The sequence below is a fragment of the Bos grunniens genome, chromosome 18 (assembly GCF_055505025.1).
Source record: "Bos grunniens cultivar Pamir isolate PY7600 chromosome 18, Bosgru_T2T1.0, whole genome shotgun sequence".
Classification (NCBI taxonomy): domain Eukaryota; kingdom Metazoa; phylum Chordata; class Mammalia; order Artiodactyla; family Bovidae; genus Bos; species Bos grunniens.
In genome coordinates, this window is record NC_141182.1 from 15,929,785 (window position 1) to 15,947,469 (window position 17,685).

The 17,685-nt window shown below is 38.6% G+C and overlaps 1 protein-coding gene across 2 annotated transcripts in view; it reads right to left on the reverse strand.

The window, feature by feature from the left end:
* ITFG1 (integrin alpha FG-GAP repeat containing 1) overlaps window positions 1-17,685 on the reverse strand; it is a 308,752-nt gene that overhangs the window by 230,842 nt on the left and 60,225 nt on the right. For both annotated transcript variants that reach the window (XM_086350567.1, XM_086350568.1), the window contains exon 7: window positions 2,148-2,209. In XM_086350567.1, the coding sequence (XP_086206693.1) occupies window positions 2,148-2,209 (62 nt within the window). The remainder of the gene's footprint in view (window positions 1-2,147; window positions 2,210-17,685) is intronic.

Genomic DNA, 17,685 nt, shown 5'->3' on the forward strand with positions numbered 1-17,685 from the left:
ACCCCCTCCCCCCCACATCTTCTTTAACCATTCATCTGTCAATGGACATTTAGGTTTTTCCCATGTTTTGGCAATTGTGAGTTATGTATGAACTTTGTTATGGTTCATAGCTAGAAGAATTATTATGGTTATTGCTACCAAATGGAAGCAACTGCTCTGTTTCTTAACTCTTTGTAACATGGGGTTAGTACATCTCATCACATCAGTCAGAGTCGCCTACACTCAGATCTTCGCCCTCGTCCTCGTCTTCGGTTAGTTTCTGATCTCCCAGAGCATCTACCGTGGCTGTGCACACCACAGCTGACTAAAAAGATCTGCTGCAGCTCATATTCCTCTACTAGCTAATATGACTTTATATGTTTTGAAGGCTTTTTGGTCAACGAATGTGTTACTGCAACTTCTCCAGTCACTAATTAAAAAATGATTCTCCCATTTTACAAAACTTAATCTGAACTAGTTAATTTTGAGTCTACATTCTCCTTAATTTGTACTAATGAGTTTTATATTACTGATAACACAAATACCGTGTGGATCCAGCTATTTTACCACAAGAAGAATCCTTAGTCTCTACTGGCAAATAGACAATTTATTAATTTTGTTTAAAAAAAAAATAACAAAGGGAAAAAAGATCCCCTCTCCAAAATCTAGTCTCTTCATGATTTTTCTCCAGTGAAAGTTGCTTCATTTTATTACCTTTAAATCAGCCTAGGCTGAGAGGAAATAAAATACTTAAAAGTAGTCCCTGATTATATAAATATATATTTACTAATAATGAGGCTTTTCTCTCCCAGATGGATATTAATAATCCATCAAAATGACTGATTTTCTCACTTTCTAAAACCTCAAGATTCACTTGATTTCAAGGTCACCTAAAAATGAGTATCCCCTACTAGTGGAAGATTTCATATACAGTAACCATTAAGAATATAACCACCATATATCTATCATCAGAAAAACAAATTCAACTATATTTTTAAAAGATGTACATTAAACAAAGATAAATCTTTCCAGTGTAGAAGTCTTTCTTCTTTCTCCTTGCCTCATTAAAAGAGAAAGAAAGATCAGATTGCTTAGTTGGGGTGTAGTTAGTAATATTCAAAAGCCCTAATTTTATCTAAACAAAGCTCTTTCCCTCTTCCTAGTTTCCTCCTATGAAGAAATCTGAGTTATGACTCTGCTATAAGAGATGGCAAATAATGAATCTTCTTCCATGGCCTTGTGCTTTACATTTTTTAAGATCTATTTATTGTTCATGAGTACTTTAACAAAAATCTCTTAAAATGCAATGGGTTTAATCTGGATTGAATAAGAGACAATCTAGAGTAAATAGCTGGGAAATCAAGTGATCTCAAACTAAAATTCGCCAAGTGTCTACTGTGTGCCAGGTACTTTACAAACACTGTTTCATTTTAATCTTCACAGTCTATGAAGCAGACATTCTACTTCTGTTTCCCACATGAGAAAAGTGAGGTTTAATACTTGACCATTATTTCATGAATGTCACTCAGTTGGCCAGTTTGGCCTGTCCTCAAATCCTATCCTCTATTTTGTACCCATAATTGAATTTTAAAACTTGGGGTAGTCTATTCTGCATTAATTCATCTTTCATATAATCTACCTCAAGCTAAAAATAAAATAAAACCATGACACCAGTTTGGGAATATTCTACTTGCAATTCAAAAAATTACTGGGGAAGGTTCGTTAATCCTGGTCAACTTGGCAATAAATTTAGTGACTGTTGTTCTTATTTTTTTTTTAATAGAAGCCTGAAGGCAAAGAGGAAAAATAAGTCTTTTAAAAGGGGTTTTCCTCAACAAACCATCATGCTGACAAATTAAATGACAGGCACCTCTCTCACCAGCTGACAGCCTAGCAGGGTCCCTGTTAACATGCGCATTAGGGCAGACTGATTGGTTTAATTGGCAGTCATGCTTAAAAACCTGCAGAGGAATTGATGCTGAATGAATCATTTCCTTCAGCAATATTCAGCAGTTTGAATGCAGCAATGCAACCAAAAGCTCTTAAAACTGTTCTATTTATTGTTGAGATCAATCGACCAAGTGATTACTTTCATTTTATTTTCTAAAACTGTGTGCTTTTCATTGAAAGCCATCATTTAAAAATGCTTAAAAGAAAAGATTTCTTACCAAATTTTCCCATATCTCAAACTGGAAGGTACTAGAAGCAGACAATGTCGTGAGGAATAAATCTAGGAGGAAAATAACAGAATTGTAAGCTTTGTTACTGATGTGTACATTTAAACCGGAAGAAATACAATACATAAAACAGTAATAATACAGTTGTATTTAAACATATTTTAAATTTTATATATATATACATATTTATGTATATCAAATGATGCTTATTGACAGTTTATAAGATCTAGATCTAAGCAACATCAATGATGGGTGATGTGACTCCTTGCAAGTTCAACAAGGAAGGCTATCAGTATTTTTTTTTTTTTTTTTTTGCCTAAGCACATGGCATGTAGGATCTCATTTCCCTGGCCAGGGATGGAATCTGTGCTCCCTGCAGTGGAATTGTGGAGTCTTAACTGCTGGACACCAGCAAAGTCTGTAAACTTTATTTTAACATGCTTGATCCATCAAAGAAAATAAAGCAGATGACCCTGTATTAATACAATTAAAGAAAATGCATTTAAAGGGAACATTTAGTACTAGTCATTCAAAGGCGTTCTTTACTTTTTTTTTCTTTCGTAATTCTAGTTCATTTTATTACAGCAATGTTTTTACAAGTACCATTAAAATCTCAGATAGGTCTCTTAAGCTAAAAAAATATTTTTCTATAATGATAATTGATAGTTCCACAGCTAGTCCCACTTTTCCTAATGGATATGTCATCCTAAGCAAAGAAAACAAGACAATTAAAGACCACCTGCATATTCTTTCTGGTAGATTGAAAGTGGTAACAATCATAGAATGAAACAACAAAAATATGTTTTAGGGATCAGTGCTACCCTACACTGGAGAAGGCAATGGCATCCCACTCCAGTACTCTTGCCTGGAAAATCCATGGACAGAGGAGCCTGGTAGGCTGCAGTCCACGGGGTCGCTAGGAGTCGGGAACGACTGAGCGACTTCACTTTCACTTTTCACTTTCATGCATTGGAGAAGGAAATGGCAACCCACTCCAGTGTTCTTGCCTGGAGAATCCCAGGGACGGGGAAGACTGGTAGGCTGCCGTCTCTGGGATCGTACAGAGTCGGACAAGACTGAAGTGACTTAGCAGCAGCAGCAGCTACCCTACACAATGATGCAATTAAATGCATCTTTTTAAACATTTTATATTTTTTAATTAATTTATCTTTTTGAAGGCTAATTGCTTTACAGAATTTCGCTGTTTACTGTCAAATCTCAACATGAATCAGCCATAGGTATACATATATCCCCTCTCTTTTGAACCTCCTTCCCATCTCCCTCCCCATCCCACTCCTCTAGATTGATACAGACCTGAAGTTTCCTGAGCCATACAGCAAATTCTTGCTGCTATCTGTTTTACATATGGTAATGCAAGTTTCCATGTTACTCTTGCCATACATCTCACCCTCTCCTCCCCTCTTCCCATGTCCATAAGTCTATTCTCTGTTTCTCCACTGTTGCCCTGTAAATAAATTCTTCAGTATTATTTTTCTAGATTCCATATGTATGTGTTAGAATACGATATTTATCCTTCTCTTTCTGACCTACTACACTCTGTATAATAGGTTCTAGGTTCATCCACCTCATTAGAACTGACTCAAATGGCGTTCCTTTTTATGGCCGAGTAATATTCCATTGTACCATTACTTCTTTATCCATTCATCTGTCGATGGACATCTAGGCTGCTTCGATGTTCTAGGTATTGTAAATACTGCTGCAATGAACAATGGGATACATGAGTCTCTTTCAATTTCAATTTCCTCAAGGTATAATGCCTAGGAGTGGGATTGCTGGGTCATATGGTGGTTTTATTCCTAGTTTTTAAAGGAATCTCCATACCATCTTCCATAGTGGCTATATCAATTTACATTCCCACCAAAAGTGCAAGAGCATTCCCTGTTCTCCATAACCTCTCCAACATTTACTGTATATAGACTTTTTGATGATGGCCATTCTGACAGGTGTGAGGTTTGATTTGCATTTCTCTAATGAGTGATGTTGAGCATCTTTTCATGTGCTTGTTAGCCATCTGTATGTCTTCTTTGGAGAAATGTCTGTTTAGGTCTTCTTCCCACCTTTTGATTGGGCTGTTTGTTTTTCTGGCATTGAGTTGTATGAACTGCTTGTATATTTTGGAAATTAATACTTTGCCAGTTGTTTCATTTGCTATTATTTCTTCCCATTCTAAGGGTTGTCTTTTCACCTTGCTGTGTAAACGCTTTTAAGTTTGATCAGGTCCCACTTGTTTCCTTTTGTTTTTTATTTCTGTTACTCTAGGAGGTGGGTCATAGAGGATCTTGCTGAGATTTATGTCATTGAGTGTTCTACCTATGTTTTCCTCTAAGAACTTTATAGTTTCTGGTCATACATTTAGGTCTTTAATCCATTTTGAGTTTATCTTTGTGTATAGTGTTAGGAAGTGTTCCAGTTTCATTCTTTTACACGTAGCTGTCCAGGTTTCCCAGCACCATTTATTGAAGAGGCTGAATTTGCCGCATTGTATACTCTTGACTCCTTTGTCTAAATAAGGTACCCATAGGTGCATGAGTTTATTTCAGGGATTTCTATCTTGTTCTACTGGTCAATATTTCTGTTTTTGTGCCAGTACCATACTGTCTTGATGACTGTAGCTTTGTAGTATAATCTGAACTCAGGAAGGTTGATTCTTCAAGCTCCATTTTTCTTTCTCAAGACTGCTTTGGCCATTTGGGGTCTTTTGTGTTTCGATATGAATTGTGAAAGTTTTGGTTCTAGTACTGTGAAAAATGTGATTGGTAATTTGATAGGGATCACACTACTTTGCCAACAAAGGTTCGTCTAGTCAAGGCTATGGTTTTCCAGTGGACATGTATGGATGTGAGAGTTGGACTGTGAAGAAGGCTGAGCGCTGAAGAATTGATGCTTTTGAACTGTGGTGTTGGAAAAGACTCTTGAGAGTCCCTTGGACTGCAAGGAGATCCAACCACTCCATTCTGAAGGAGATCAGCCCTGGGATTTCTTTGGAGGGAATGATGCTAAAGCTGAAATTCCAGTACTTTGGCCACCTCATGCGAAGAGTTGACTCATTGGAAAAGACTGATGCTGGGAGGGATTGGGGGCAGGAGGAGAAGGGGACAACAGAGGATGAGATGGCTGGATGGCATCATGACTCGATGGACGTGAGTCTGGGTGAACTCCAGGAGTTGGTGATGGACAGGGAGGCCTGGCGTGCTGTGATTCATGGGGTCACAAAGGTCACAAAGAGACATGACTGAGCGACTGAACTGAACTGAACACTGAATCTGTAGATTGCATTTGGTAGTACAGTCATTTTCAAAATATTGATTCTTCCTACCCAGGAACATGGAATATCTCTCCAACTATTTATGTTTTCTTTGATTTGTTTCCTTCAGTTCAGTTCAGTCGCTCAGTCGTGTCCCACCCTTTGCAACCCATGAATAGCAGCATGCCAGGCCTTCCTGTCCATCACCAACTGCCGGAGTTCACCGAAACTCACGTGCATCGAGTCAGTGATGCCATCCAGCCATCTCATCCTTTGTCGACCCCTTTTCTTCCTGCCCCCCATCCCTCTCAGCATCAGGGTCTTTTCCAATGAGTCAACTCTTTGCATCAGGTGGCCAAAATATTGGAGTTTCAGCCTCAGCATCAGTCCTTCCAATGAACACCCAGGGCTGGTCCCCTTTAGAATGGACTGGTTGGATCTCCTTGCAGTCCAAGGGACTTGCAAGAGTCTTGTACAGTACCACAGTTCTAAAGCATCAATTCTTCCGCACTCAGCCTTCTTCATAGCCCAACTCTCACATCCATACATGACCACTGGAAAAACCATAGCCTTGACTAGACGGACCTTTGTTGGCAAAGTAATGTCTCTGCTTTTCAATATGCTATCCAGGTTAGTCATAACTTTCCTTCCAAGGAGTGTCTTTTAATTTCATGGCTGCAGTCACCATCTGTAGTGATTTTGGAGCCCAAGAAAATAAAGTCTGATACTGTTTCCACTGTTTCCCCATCTACTCCCCATGAAGTGATGGGACCAGATGCCATGAGCTTCATTTCCTGAATGTTGAGCTTTAAGCCAACTTTTTCATTCTCCTCTTTCACTTTCATCAAGAGGCTTTTGAGTTCCTCTTCACTTTCTGCCATAAGGGTGGTGTCACCTGCATATCTGAAGTTATTGATATTTCTTCCCACAATCTTGATTCCAGCTTGTGCTTCTTCCAGCCCAGCGTTTCTCATGATGTACTCTGCATAGAAGTTAAATAAGCAGGGTGACTGTATACAGACTTGACGTACTCCTTTTCCTATTTGGAACCAGTCTGTTGTTTCACGTCCAGTTCTAACTTTTGCTTCCTGACCTGCATATAGGTTTCTCAAGAGGCAGGTCAGGTGGTCTGGTATTCCCATCTCTTTCAGAATTTTCCACAGTTTATTGTGATCCACACAGTCAAAGGCTTTGGCATAGTCAATAAAGCAGACATAGATGTTTTTCTTGAACTCTGGCTTTTTCAATGATCCAGCATAGCTCTTCTCTAAATATCTGAAAGAATTCTCCTGTAAAGTCATGTGGTCCTGGGCTTTTGTTTTTTGGGAGATTTTGGATCACAGCTTCAATTTCAGTGCTTGTAATTGTTTATAATTTCTATTTATTCCTGGTTCAGGCTTGGAAGATTGAACTTTTCTAAGAATCTGTCCATTTCTTCCAAGTTATCTATTTCATTGCCGTATAGTTGTTCATAATAGTCTCTTATAATCCTTTGTATTTCTGAATTATCTGTTGTAATCTCTCCTTTTTTATTTCTAATTTTGATTTGATTTTTGTCTTTTTTTTTTCTTCATGAGTCTGGCTAAAGGTTTGTCAATTTTGTTTATCTTCTCAAAGAACCAGCTTTTAGTTTTATTAATCTTTACTAATCTTTCTTTCATTCCTTTTGCATTTATTTCTGCTCAGATCTTTATGATTTCTTTCCTTCGACTAATTTTGGGGCTTTTCTGTTCTTCTTTATCCAGTTGTTTTAGCTGTAAATTTAGGTTGTCTATTCGATGTTTTTCTTGTTTCTTGAGGTAGGAATGTATTGCTATCTTTCCTCTCAGGAATGCTTTTGCTCCATCCCATAGGTTTTGAGTTGTCGTATTTCCATTGTCATTTCTTTCTAGAGATTTTTTGACTTTCCTTTTGATTTCTTCAGTAACCTGTTGGTTATTTAGAAATGTGTTGTTTAATCTTCATGTGTTTGTGTTTCTTACAGTTTTTTTTCTTGTAATTGATATCTAGTCTCATATCACTGTGGTCAGAGAAGATGACTGAAATGATTTCAACTTTCTTAAATTTAGTGAGGTTTAATTTGTGACCCAAGATTTGGTCTATCCTGGAGAATATTCCATGTGCATTTGAGAAGAAGGTGTATTCTTCTGCATTTGGATGGAATGTCCTGAATATATCAATGAGGTCCAGCTCATCTAATGTATCATTTAAGACTTGTGTTTACTTATTAATTTTCTGTTTTGATGATCTGTCCATTGGTGAGAGTGGGGTGTTGAAGTCTCCTACTATTATTGCAGTACTGTCAATTTCCCCTTTTAGGTCTGTTAGCGTCTGTCTTATGTATTGAGGTGCTCCTATGTTGGGCGTATAGACATTTACAATTGTTCTGTCTCCCTCTTGGATTGATCCCTTGATCATTATGTAGTGTAATGATCTTATCATTTTATCTTATCTCTTGTAATCTTCTTTATTTTAAGGTCTATTTTGTCTGATATGAGGATTGCTACTCCAGCTTTCTTTTGCTTCCCATTTGCATGGAGTATATTTTTCCATCCTCTCACTTTCAGTCTATATGTGTCTTGAGGTCTGAGGTAGGTTTCTTGTAAACAGCATATAAATGGGTCTTGTTTTTGTAGCCATTCAGCAAGTCTGTGTCTTTTGGTTGAAGCATTTAATCCATTTACATTTAAAGTAATTATTGATTACTTGTGATTTTCTTAATTGTTTGGGGTTGCTTTTGTAGATCTTTTTTCTTCTGTTGTATTTCTTAACTATATAAGTCCCTTTAACATTTGTTGTAAAGCTGGTTTGGTGGTACTGAATTCTCTTAACTTTTGCTTGTCTGAAAAGCTTTTTATTTCTCCATCAATTCTGAATGAGATTCTTGCTGAGTACATTCATCTTGGTTGTAGATTTTTCCCTTTCAGTATTTTAAATATATCCTGCCATTCCCTTCTGGCCTGCAGAGTTTCTGTTGAAAGATCAACTGTTAAGTGCATGGGATTTCCCTTGTATGTTATTTGTTGCTTCTCCATCGCTGCTTTTAATATTCTTACTTTGTGTTTAGTCTTTGTTAGTTTGATTAGTATGTGTCTGGGTATGTTTCTCCTTGGGTTTATACTGTATGGGACTCTTCGTGCCTCTTGGTCTTGCTTGACTATTTCCTTTTCCATGTTGGGGAAATTTTCAACTATAATCTCTTCAAAAATTTTCTCATACCCTTTCTCTCTTTTTCTTCTGGGACCCCTATAATTTCAATGTTGGTGCATCTGATATTGTCCCAGAAGTCTCTGAGACTGTCCTCAGCTCTTTTCATTCTTTTTACTTTATTTTGCTCTTCAGAAGTTATTTCCACCATTTTATCTTCCAGCTCACTGATTCATTCTTCTGGTTCAGATAGTCTGCTATTGAGTCCTTCTAGTGTATTTTTAATTTTAGTAACTGTGTTGTCTCTGCATGTTTATTCTTTAATTCTTCTAGGTCTTTGTTAATTGATTCTTGCATTTTCTCCATTTTGCTTTCAAGGTTTTTCATCATCTTTACTATCATTATTCTGAATTCTTTTTTGCCTATTTGCTCTTGATTTATTTGGACTTCTGTGTTTCTAGTTTGTTCCTTCATGTGTGTAGTATTTCTCTGCTATTTTATTACATATATTTTAAACTTATTGTGTTTGAGGTCTAATTTTCCCAGGCTTCAAGGTTGAATTCTTTCTTCCTTTTGGTTTCTGCCCCCTAAAGCTGGTGCAGTGGTTTGTGTAAGCTTCCTCTAGGGTGAGATCTGTGCTGAGTTTTTGTTTGTTTTTCCTCTGATGGGCAAGGCTGAGTGATGTGGTAATCCTGTCTGCTGATATTGGATTTGTATTTTTGTTTGTTGTTCAGATGCACAGGGTGCTACTGGTGGGTGGGTGATGCTGGTTCTTGTATTCACATGGTTTCCTTTGTGTGAGTTCTCACTATGTGATACTCCCTAGGGTTAGTTCTCTGGTAGTCTAGGGTCTTGTAGTCAGTGCTACCATTCCAAAGGCTCAGTGCTTGATCTCTGGTTGGGAACAAAGATTCCACAAGTGGTTTGTTATGGCATTAAGTGAGATTAAAACAAATATCCAAAAATGAGAAACCAAAGATGAACCACAGACAAATGGCAGTTAGAAAATCAGGCAAATTAGAATTAAAATAATGGAATATACACATATACACCCAAGAGCAAAGTCAACACAGTCCAACAAAAATATAGTAGGTTGACCCAGTGAACAAAGGAAATAAAAAATTATATTTACCAGTTAAAAACAAAACTAACTAAAGCACAAATTGGAAAACAAAACTAAAGCAAGGTGCCAAGTGGGGAATAAAGCAGTGCAAACAAAACTAACAAATACATTGAGAGGAAAGGAAAGAATAGATACGCAAAATTAAATAGACGTAGAGGAAGATTTCTATACATTAAAGATTAACTGCAAGGGGAAAAGAACACTAGGAATAAATGTAGAAAAAATAATAATGGGTTTAAAAAATTAAAAATTAAAATTTTTAAAAGAGATCAAAAAAAACAAAAAATCAAAAAGAAAAACAAAAAGAGGAAAACTGCAGAGACCTGCAAAAGCCCAACACAGAAGCAGAGGTTTATGAAAACAATAAAAATGTGACTGAGGAAAAAGAAAAAAAAAAAAGCTCAAAAGTTTAACTGGATTTATTAGTGCTAATAAAATCGACAACTACAAGAGAAGGGGAAAAAAGGGAAAAAAAATACAAAAGAATCTACAGAACAAGTTAAAAAAAAAAGGAATAATAAATATTTTTGTTCAATCACTGCTGTCAGAGTTCTTTGCCTTGCTGGGAGTCACAGTCCACCTTAGGATGACCTCCAATACTGTGCTGGTCCCTGGACCTGCTGTGGACACAGCTCAGATTCTAATCTGGTCTTACTCCTGTGTGTTCTCGGCCGCCAATGTCCACAGCTATCAGAACTAGTATGTTTTCTTTTGTAGGAGCTCTCAATGGCCTTTTATATATTCCATGGACAGAGAGTCTACCTAGTTGATTGTGTGGATTTAATGTGCAGCTTGAACCTAGACAGCATATTAAAAAGCAGATATTACTTTGCCAACAAAGGTCCGTCTAGTAAAAGCTATAGTTTTTCCAGCTGTCAAGTACGGATGTGAGAGTTGGACTATGAAAAAAGCTGAGCACTGAAGAACTGATGCTTTTGAACCATGGTGTTGGAGAAGACTCTTAAGAGTCCCTTGGACAGCAAGGAGATCCAATCAGTCCATTCTAAAGGAAAGCAGTCCTGAATATTCATTGGAAGGACTGATGCTGAAGCTAAAACTGCAATACTGTGGCTACCTGATGTGAAGAACTGACTCATTTGAAAAGACCCTGATGCTGGGAAAGATTGAAGGCGGGAGGAGAAGAGGATGACAGAGGATGAGACGGTTGGATGGCATCACTGACTCAATGGACATGAGTTTGAGTAAGCTCCGAGAGCTGGTGATGGACAGGGAGGCCTGGTGTGTTGCAGTCCATGGAGTTGCAAAGAGTAGGACATGACTGAGCGACTGAACTGAACCGAACTGTACAGCTGATGGGAATGTTTTGGGTCTTCTTCCTTAGCCACACTGCCCCTGAGTTTCAACTGTGGTTTTATTTCCACCTCTACATGTGGGTCGTCCACAGCGGTTTCCTCCTAAGGCTGCTCCAGAGGACTTGGGTTTAACCTGTGAGAGCCAGGTGTAAATGTGCTACAGTTGCTTGGGTTGCAGGGGTCTGGCAGCACCAGGTATTCAGGGGGTTTGGCAGCTAGGGCAGTAGGAAATATAGTGCTATAGAAGGGTATGGCAACCACTATTGGCCAATATGCTCCAGTATTCTTTCTTGGAGAAGCCCCCTCCATGACAGAGAAGCCTGGCAGGCCACAGTCTACAGGGTCGCAAAGAATTGGACACAACCAAAGCTATCCTGCGTGCACAGAGGCAAGACTTTTTTGCCTGTGGCAGCTCTGCCTCAGTGAGAGTTGAGCGTGCAGGTGGTGCAGCTGCTTGGCTCATGGGGACTCTGGCGGTACCAACTGTGCAGGGACAAAGACTGCCTCCGCCACAGGAGTTATGGCCCTATGGTCTTTTTCCAAGCCTCTTGTAGCTGGTGATCAGAAGGTTTCTTTGGCCAAACTTTCTCTCTAGCTCTGCCTGTATAGGCCCTTAGAGGGCTCCCTTGCCTAGGGTCCTTCTCTGTAGTTTTGCGAGTCAGGCACATAGAGGGGGCCCTCCTGGCTGGGGTCCCACTCTGTAGACTGGTGCTTCAGGCACTTAAAAGGGCACTCTGGGTGGGGCCCTACTCTGTAGTTCGGTGCATCAGTCACTTGGAGGAGCACCTTGGGTGGGGTCCTACTCTGTACTCAAATGCATCAGGCATTTAATAGGCCAGCCTCTCTCTTGTTCAGCTGCCAATGCTGGCATGTGGGGGGAGAGAGGCTATAGTGATGGCTTCACCCCCTATGCGTGACTCAGCAGTACTGCCTTGCTTCCATGACTGCCTGGCTTTCCTCCACTAGCATTTCCCACCACGAACTCCTACTTCACATCCCCTCAATCTGTCTCTCTGCAGTCAACAGCAGCCCTCACCCTGGGGTTGATCCACAATCCCTAAACTCCAGCTCCCAGCTGCTGCGCCTTCCAGGGGACCAGCATTTTTGTCCGGGGTATGTATGGCTGCAGCAAGTACTCTGATTCTCATTCCATTTAGGCTTTCACAGATCAGCTTTTTCACTCTCAGCCTTAAATGTTTCTCCTCTGACTCAGACACTTGCCCCGATGTGGGGATCGGACTGCTGCTTCAGTTCCCCCACCCACTGAGGGCAGTCCAGTCCTACTAACACTCACTCCCTTTTCCCCCTAGTTCCTTTGTCCTACCAAGTTTTGCATGGTTCTATATATTCTTTTCCACTGGTCAGGTACTCCTGTCCACTCTCAGCTGGTGTTCTGCATGCACTTCTGTGTCTGAAGGTGTACTCCTGATGTATCCGTGGAGAGAAATGTACTCCACATCCACCTACTGCTCCGCCATCTTGTTCCTCCTCTGTTCTTTACTTTTAAAAACAATTATGTGTACTACTTTTATATCTTACACATTTTAAGACAGGCTATATTTTTTTAAAAGATAGTCTAATCATAATCAAATTTTTGCTTTCTCACTCTAAAAGCAACACTTTACTATTTATCATAGTCATGTTTCAGTATTATTAATTTTTAAAAATTATTATTTTTAATTGGAGAGTAACTGTTTTACAGCACTGTATTGGTTTAATCCCATACATTAACATGAATCAGCCATAGGTATACATATCTGCCCTTCCTCTTGAATCTCCCTCCCACCTCCTACCCCATCCCACCCTCTCTAGGTTGTCATGCAGCACTGGGTTTGAGCTCCCTGTGTCACATAGAAAATTCCGACTGGCAATCTATTTCACATATGGTAATGTATATGTTTCAATGCTACTCTCTCAAAGCATCCCACCCTGTTCTTCCTCTACTTTGTCCACAAGTCTGGTCTCTATGTCTGCGTCTCCACTGAATTTCAGCATTATTTTAAATAATAGTATTACAGCACCTACAATCATTAGCACACATGTTAACTGAGCAATAAATTGTATTTCAAATTTTAAGTAGTACAATTATTTCCATATATTTCAACTAAAAAGTGTTATTAAAAAGTGCAAGAATTTAAAAAAGATGGTTTGAAAAACAGTAGGTTGACATTCAAATCAAACAACCTATTAATGCAAAGGCCAGGTAATCTGCAAGTCTACTCTAGCAGCATCATTTATTACCTTTGTGTAATGCCAATTTTATTTAATGAATATGGAAGTTTTAGAATGATGAGCTGACTCAAAGGAATATTAAAATGACATCCTTCCACACTTTTAAAAGATGAAAGTGGTATAAAGATCATGACTATCTCAAAGAAAAGGTTTTCTTTTTCATCCCATTAAATACGTTTAGCAAACTATCATTCATATGTTTTCTGTAAAGGCTTCATACGAATTTAATGAAGCTGATTTATGTAATAATCATAATGATAAAGATTTTCATAGAACCCTCTGAAGGCTAAGTAACTTGTTAACTTTATTATTGTGTGTGCTGCTTGCGTGCCTGAGTGCTAAAGCTGCTTCAGTCACATCCAACTGTTTGCAACCCTTGGACTGTAGCCAGCCAGGTTAGTCTGTCCATAGGGATTCTCCAGACAAGAATACTGGAATGGGTTGCTATGTCCTCCTTCAGGGGATCTTCCCAACCCAGGGATGGAACCTGCATCTTTTCAGTCTCCTGAACTGGTAGGTGAGTTCTTTACCACTAGCACCACCTGGGAAGCCCAGCTGAACCCAAAACTAACTCTGAAAAGTGGAACAATTGTCTATGTCAATGTAGCAAATATCTCTACATTTATTTTCACCACACTAAAGATGCTTTGCCTATGAATACAAATATGTAGGGGTTTTTTTTTAATCTTTGGTTAATTTGGACTTTTTATTTATTTCTGGTTGCATTGGGTCTTTGTTGCTGCAAGTGGGGCAAGTGGAGGCTACTCTTCTTTGTGTTGCATGAACTTCTCTTGTTGCAAAGAATAGGATCTAGAGCGTATGGTCTCAGTAGTTGCAGCTTTCGGACTCTAGAGCAACAGTTCAGTAGCTGTGGCACATAGACGTGGTTGCTCTGGAGCATGTGGAATATGCCCAGGTAAGGGATCAAACCCATGTCCCCTGCATCAGCAGGTGCATTCTTATCCACTATACCATAAGGAAAGTCTGAAATATAGTCTTTTGTAATGGTAATTTCTTTAATCTGTTTAATCATATACTCCTAATGAAGTGTTTATTTCCATACTCCACTAGGAAAACTCCCAAACAGTATCTGTGATTTGCAAGATGACATACCTACAATCAATCTTCTCTCCTTCACCCATGGATCCTTCACACTGTCATCAGCATGATTAAAATAGAAAAGTGCAAATTTGATCTCATTCTTTCTCTTCCAGGATATAGGGTAAATCTCATCTGTCAGGTGAAAGCCTACCTACCTACATTTCTAGGCTCATTTCTTGCTACTCCCACGATGTTTGTTGATTCTATTTTCACAGCTTCACTAGTTATTTAATAAGACTTTGAAAAATAGTAAAGTAAGATGAGGGACTGGAAGTACCTTATAAATCAGATATTTTAAAAAATTCATTTCATCATTCAATTATATAAAGGAGTTACAGAAAAATAATTCATTTTGCAAAGAAATAAAAATTGAGACAATTATTTAATAACAACTCAATATGCAGAATAACGCCTCAGAGTTTGACTGAATGAGAATAACAGCTTGAAAAAAATTTTGGTCAACAAAGCAATAAAGTTCTTACCATCCTATACGGTTAAGAGTATTGTACACGATAAAATTAAAGGAAATGTACTCAATAAAACTAACAGATGCTATGACATGTCACTGAGACTACTCAAAACTGTATATTGTCATCCTGCTTAATTTAACTTACATGCAGAGTACATCATATGAAATGCTAGGCTGGATGAATCACAAGCTGGTATCAAGATTGCTGGGAGAAATATCAATAACCTCAGGTATGCAGATGATACCTCCCTAATGGCAGAAAGTAAAGAGGAATAAAAGAGCCTATTGATGAGGGGGAAAGGGGATCATAAAAAAGCTGGCTTGAAACTCAACATTCAAAAAACTAATATCACGGCAACTAGTCCCATCACTTCATGGTAAACAGAAGAGGAAAAAGTGGAAGCAGTGACATATTTAATTTTCTTAGACTCCAAAATCATTGTGGATGGGGACTGTAGCCATGAAATTAAAAGACACTTGCTCCCTGGAAGAAAAGCAATGACAAAGCTAGATAGTGTATTAAAAAGAGACATCACATTGTATACAAAAGTCCATTTGATCAAAGCTATAGGTTTTCCATTAGTCATGTGTAGATGTGAGAGTTGGACCATAAAGAAAGCTGAGTGCTGAAGAGCTGATGCTTTCGAATTGTGGTGCTGGAGAAGACTCTTGAGAGTCCCTTGGGCCATAAGGAGATCAGTCAATCCTAAAGGAAATCAACCCCAAATACTCATTGGAAGGACTGATGCTAAAACTGAAGCTCTATTACTTTGGCCACCTGATGCCAACTCACTGGAAAGACTGTGATGCTGGGAAAGATTGAAGGCCAAAGGAGAAAGGGGTGGCAGAGAGTGAGATGGTTAGATAGCATCACCGACACAATGGTCATGAATTTGAGCAAACTCCAGGAGACAGTGATGGACAGGCGAGCCTGGCATGCTGTAGTCCATGGGGCTGCAAAGATTTGGACACAATTTAAAGACTGCACAACGACAAATAAAGACAATAGAATTAAGATGGCTTTTGCAAAGCTCAACTCAGGAAACAGGAAAGATACAAAGCCTGAGCATAAGTAATAAATATTAAAAGCTAAGTGTGAAAGCCTGCTGGGGAGCAAAACAAGAGGTTTTTACTTCTATCCTAAAGGGCAAGGAAAGCCTCTTGGGGAGCAAAACAAGAGGTTTTTACCTCTATCCTGAAGGGCAAGGAAATAAGACCAGAAGTTAATGGTCTTAATGGTAAGAGCAGAAGAACTCTGAGTGAGGGCCTAGAAGAGCTCTGAAGGTTAAATCCAAGTACTAATCAAGATTAGTATTAAGATTAGCTTAATAATTAAGATTAGTATCAAGGTTAGCTAATCTTCCAAGATGGGGTGTGTTCACGGTGGTATGGCTATAGACAAGAAGGTTAAATTCTCAACTTAAGCAGGTCTGCTATATTAAGGTTAGAGCCTTAGACGGTAAAAAATGATACTAGACCCATGGGATAGGAACACCTAGTTGATAATATGAAAATCCTGAATCCCCAGATTCACTTGAATGGATTTTCAGAGCCTTCAGAAGTGGACTGTTAAAGGCTAACATTCTCTCATTTGAAGATGATGGAGAAATTACCCCTAAAGGCTAGCTCTCTTGCTGAAAAAATTTTCTACCCCATTAGGCAACATTGCTCTCACTTCCTGCAGTCTGTCCCATCTTCTCTGCTGCCATTAAGCCAAAAATGGGTTCAGTACAAGATAACTTGACTAGGAATGTGATGGTCATTTGAGGGAGAAAGGGACTATAGCCTGAATTAAGTGCAGTACCTAGCTAACAAGCACTGACAGGAACCAGGACAGTAAGTATGAGACTATACTGTGAGGGTAGGGGTTGAGGAGTGGGTAGAAAAGATGGGGTGCAGAATGAGAAACAATAAGGAGTTGGGGATATGGCGATTACACTGGATCTCATCTACTGTAAAGTGGCAACAACTCATTTTACAGGAGTAAAGCTATATATTCTGGATATGGGTTTGCCTTTCTCATTTTGAAAACTAATATTAAAATGCTAACAGAAATATTATGATGATAGCTGACATCACTGGCATTCATTTGAAGAAATCAGCTGTATCAAAAGACGGCATTATGAGTTAGTGAAAAATTCAAGATATAAGTCCCAAAGTCAATTGAATCCTTGTTCATTAGATTCTTTTAACAAGTAAAATAGTGAAAATAGTCAATGTACATGCACTTTCTTCTCCTCAAAATACACAGTCAAGTGTGTGCAAAAACATTAAATGGTTTATGCTTCAATTATCTCCACTCATAGTTTGAAAGGACCAAGCTTTACTGCATTTGAATCGTTGCCAAGTGCAGCACAGTCTTCCTTTCAAATGAAGAACCCTTTGATTAATGCTGGCATCCAAAGGAAGCCTTGGGAATTTAGAAACTTGAATTGTAAGTTTAACTATGCGAACTAAACCATGTTAGGAAAAACCAAAACAAAGATAAATCATTAATAATGGGTACCTAAAATCCTTTTGATATACTATGGTATGAAGGAAGAGATTAAAAATTGTGATTTCTGGCACTGTATTCTTTCAGTACATTTCGATCTTTTAAGACAAATATTACAGTGGAAATTTTTAAAAAGAAGTATTCATAATGTCATTTAGAGTTCCTACATGAAGAAGTTCTCCTTCAATGTTGAGAGTCATTGTATTTCCAAAGAAGTTCATGGTTCATTTGGGAAAAAACACAGGTAATAAAATACTGGTATTTTCTGGAACCATCAGACATTTTCACAAAGAATGTTTGAACCAGGAGAATTCGCCAAGTTCATGTTTACATCTGTTCTGTAGTACTGTCTTGTCTTTCTTAGTTCCAGTTACACTAGTGAAAG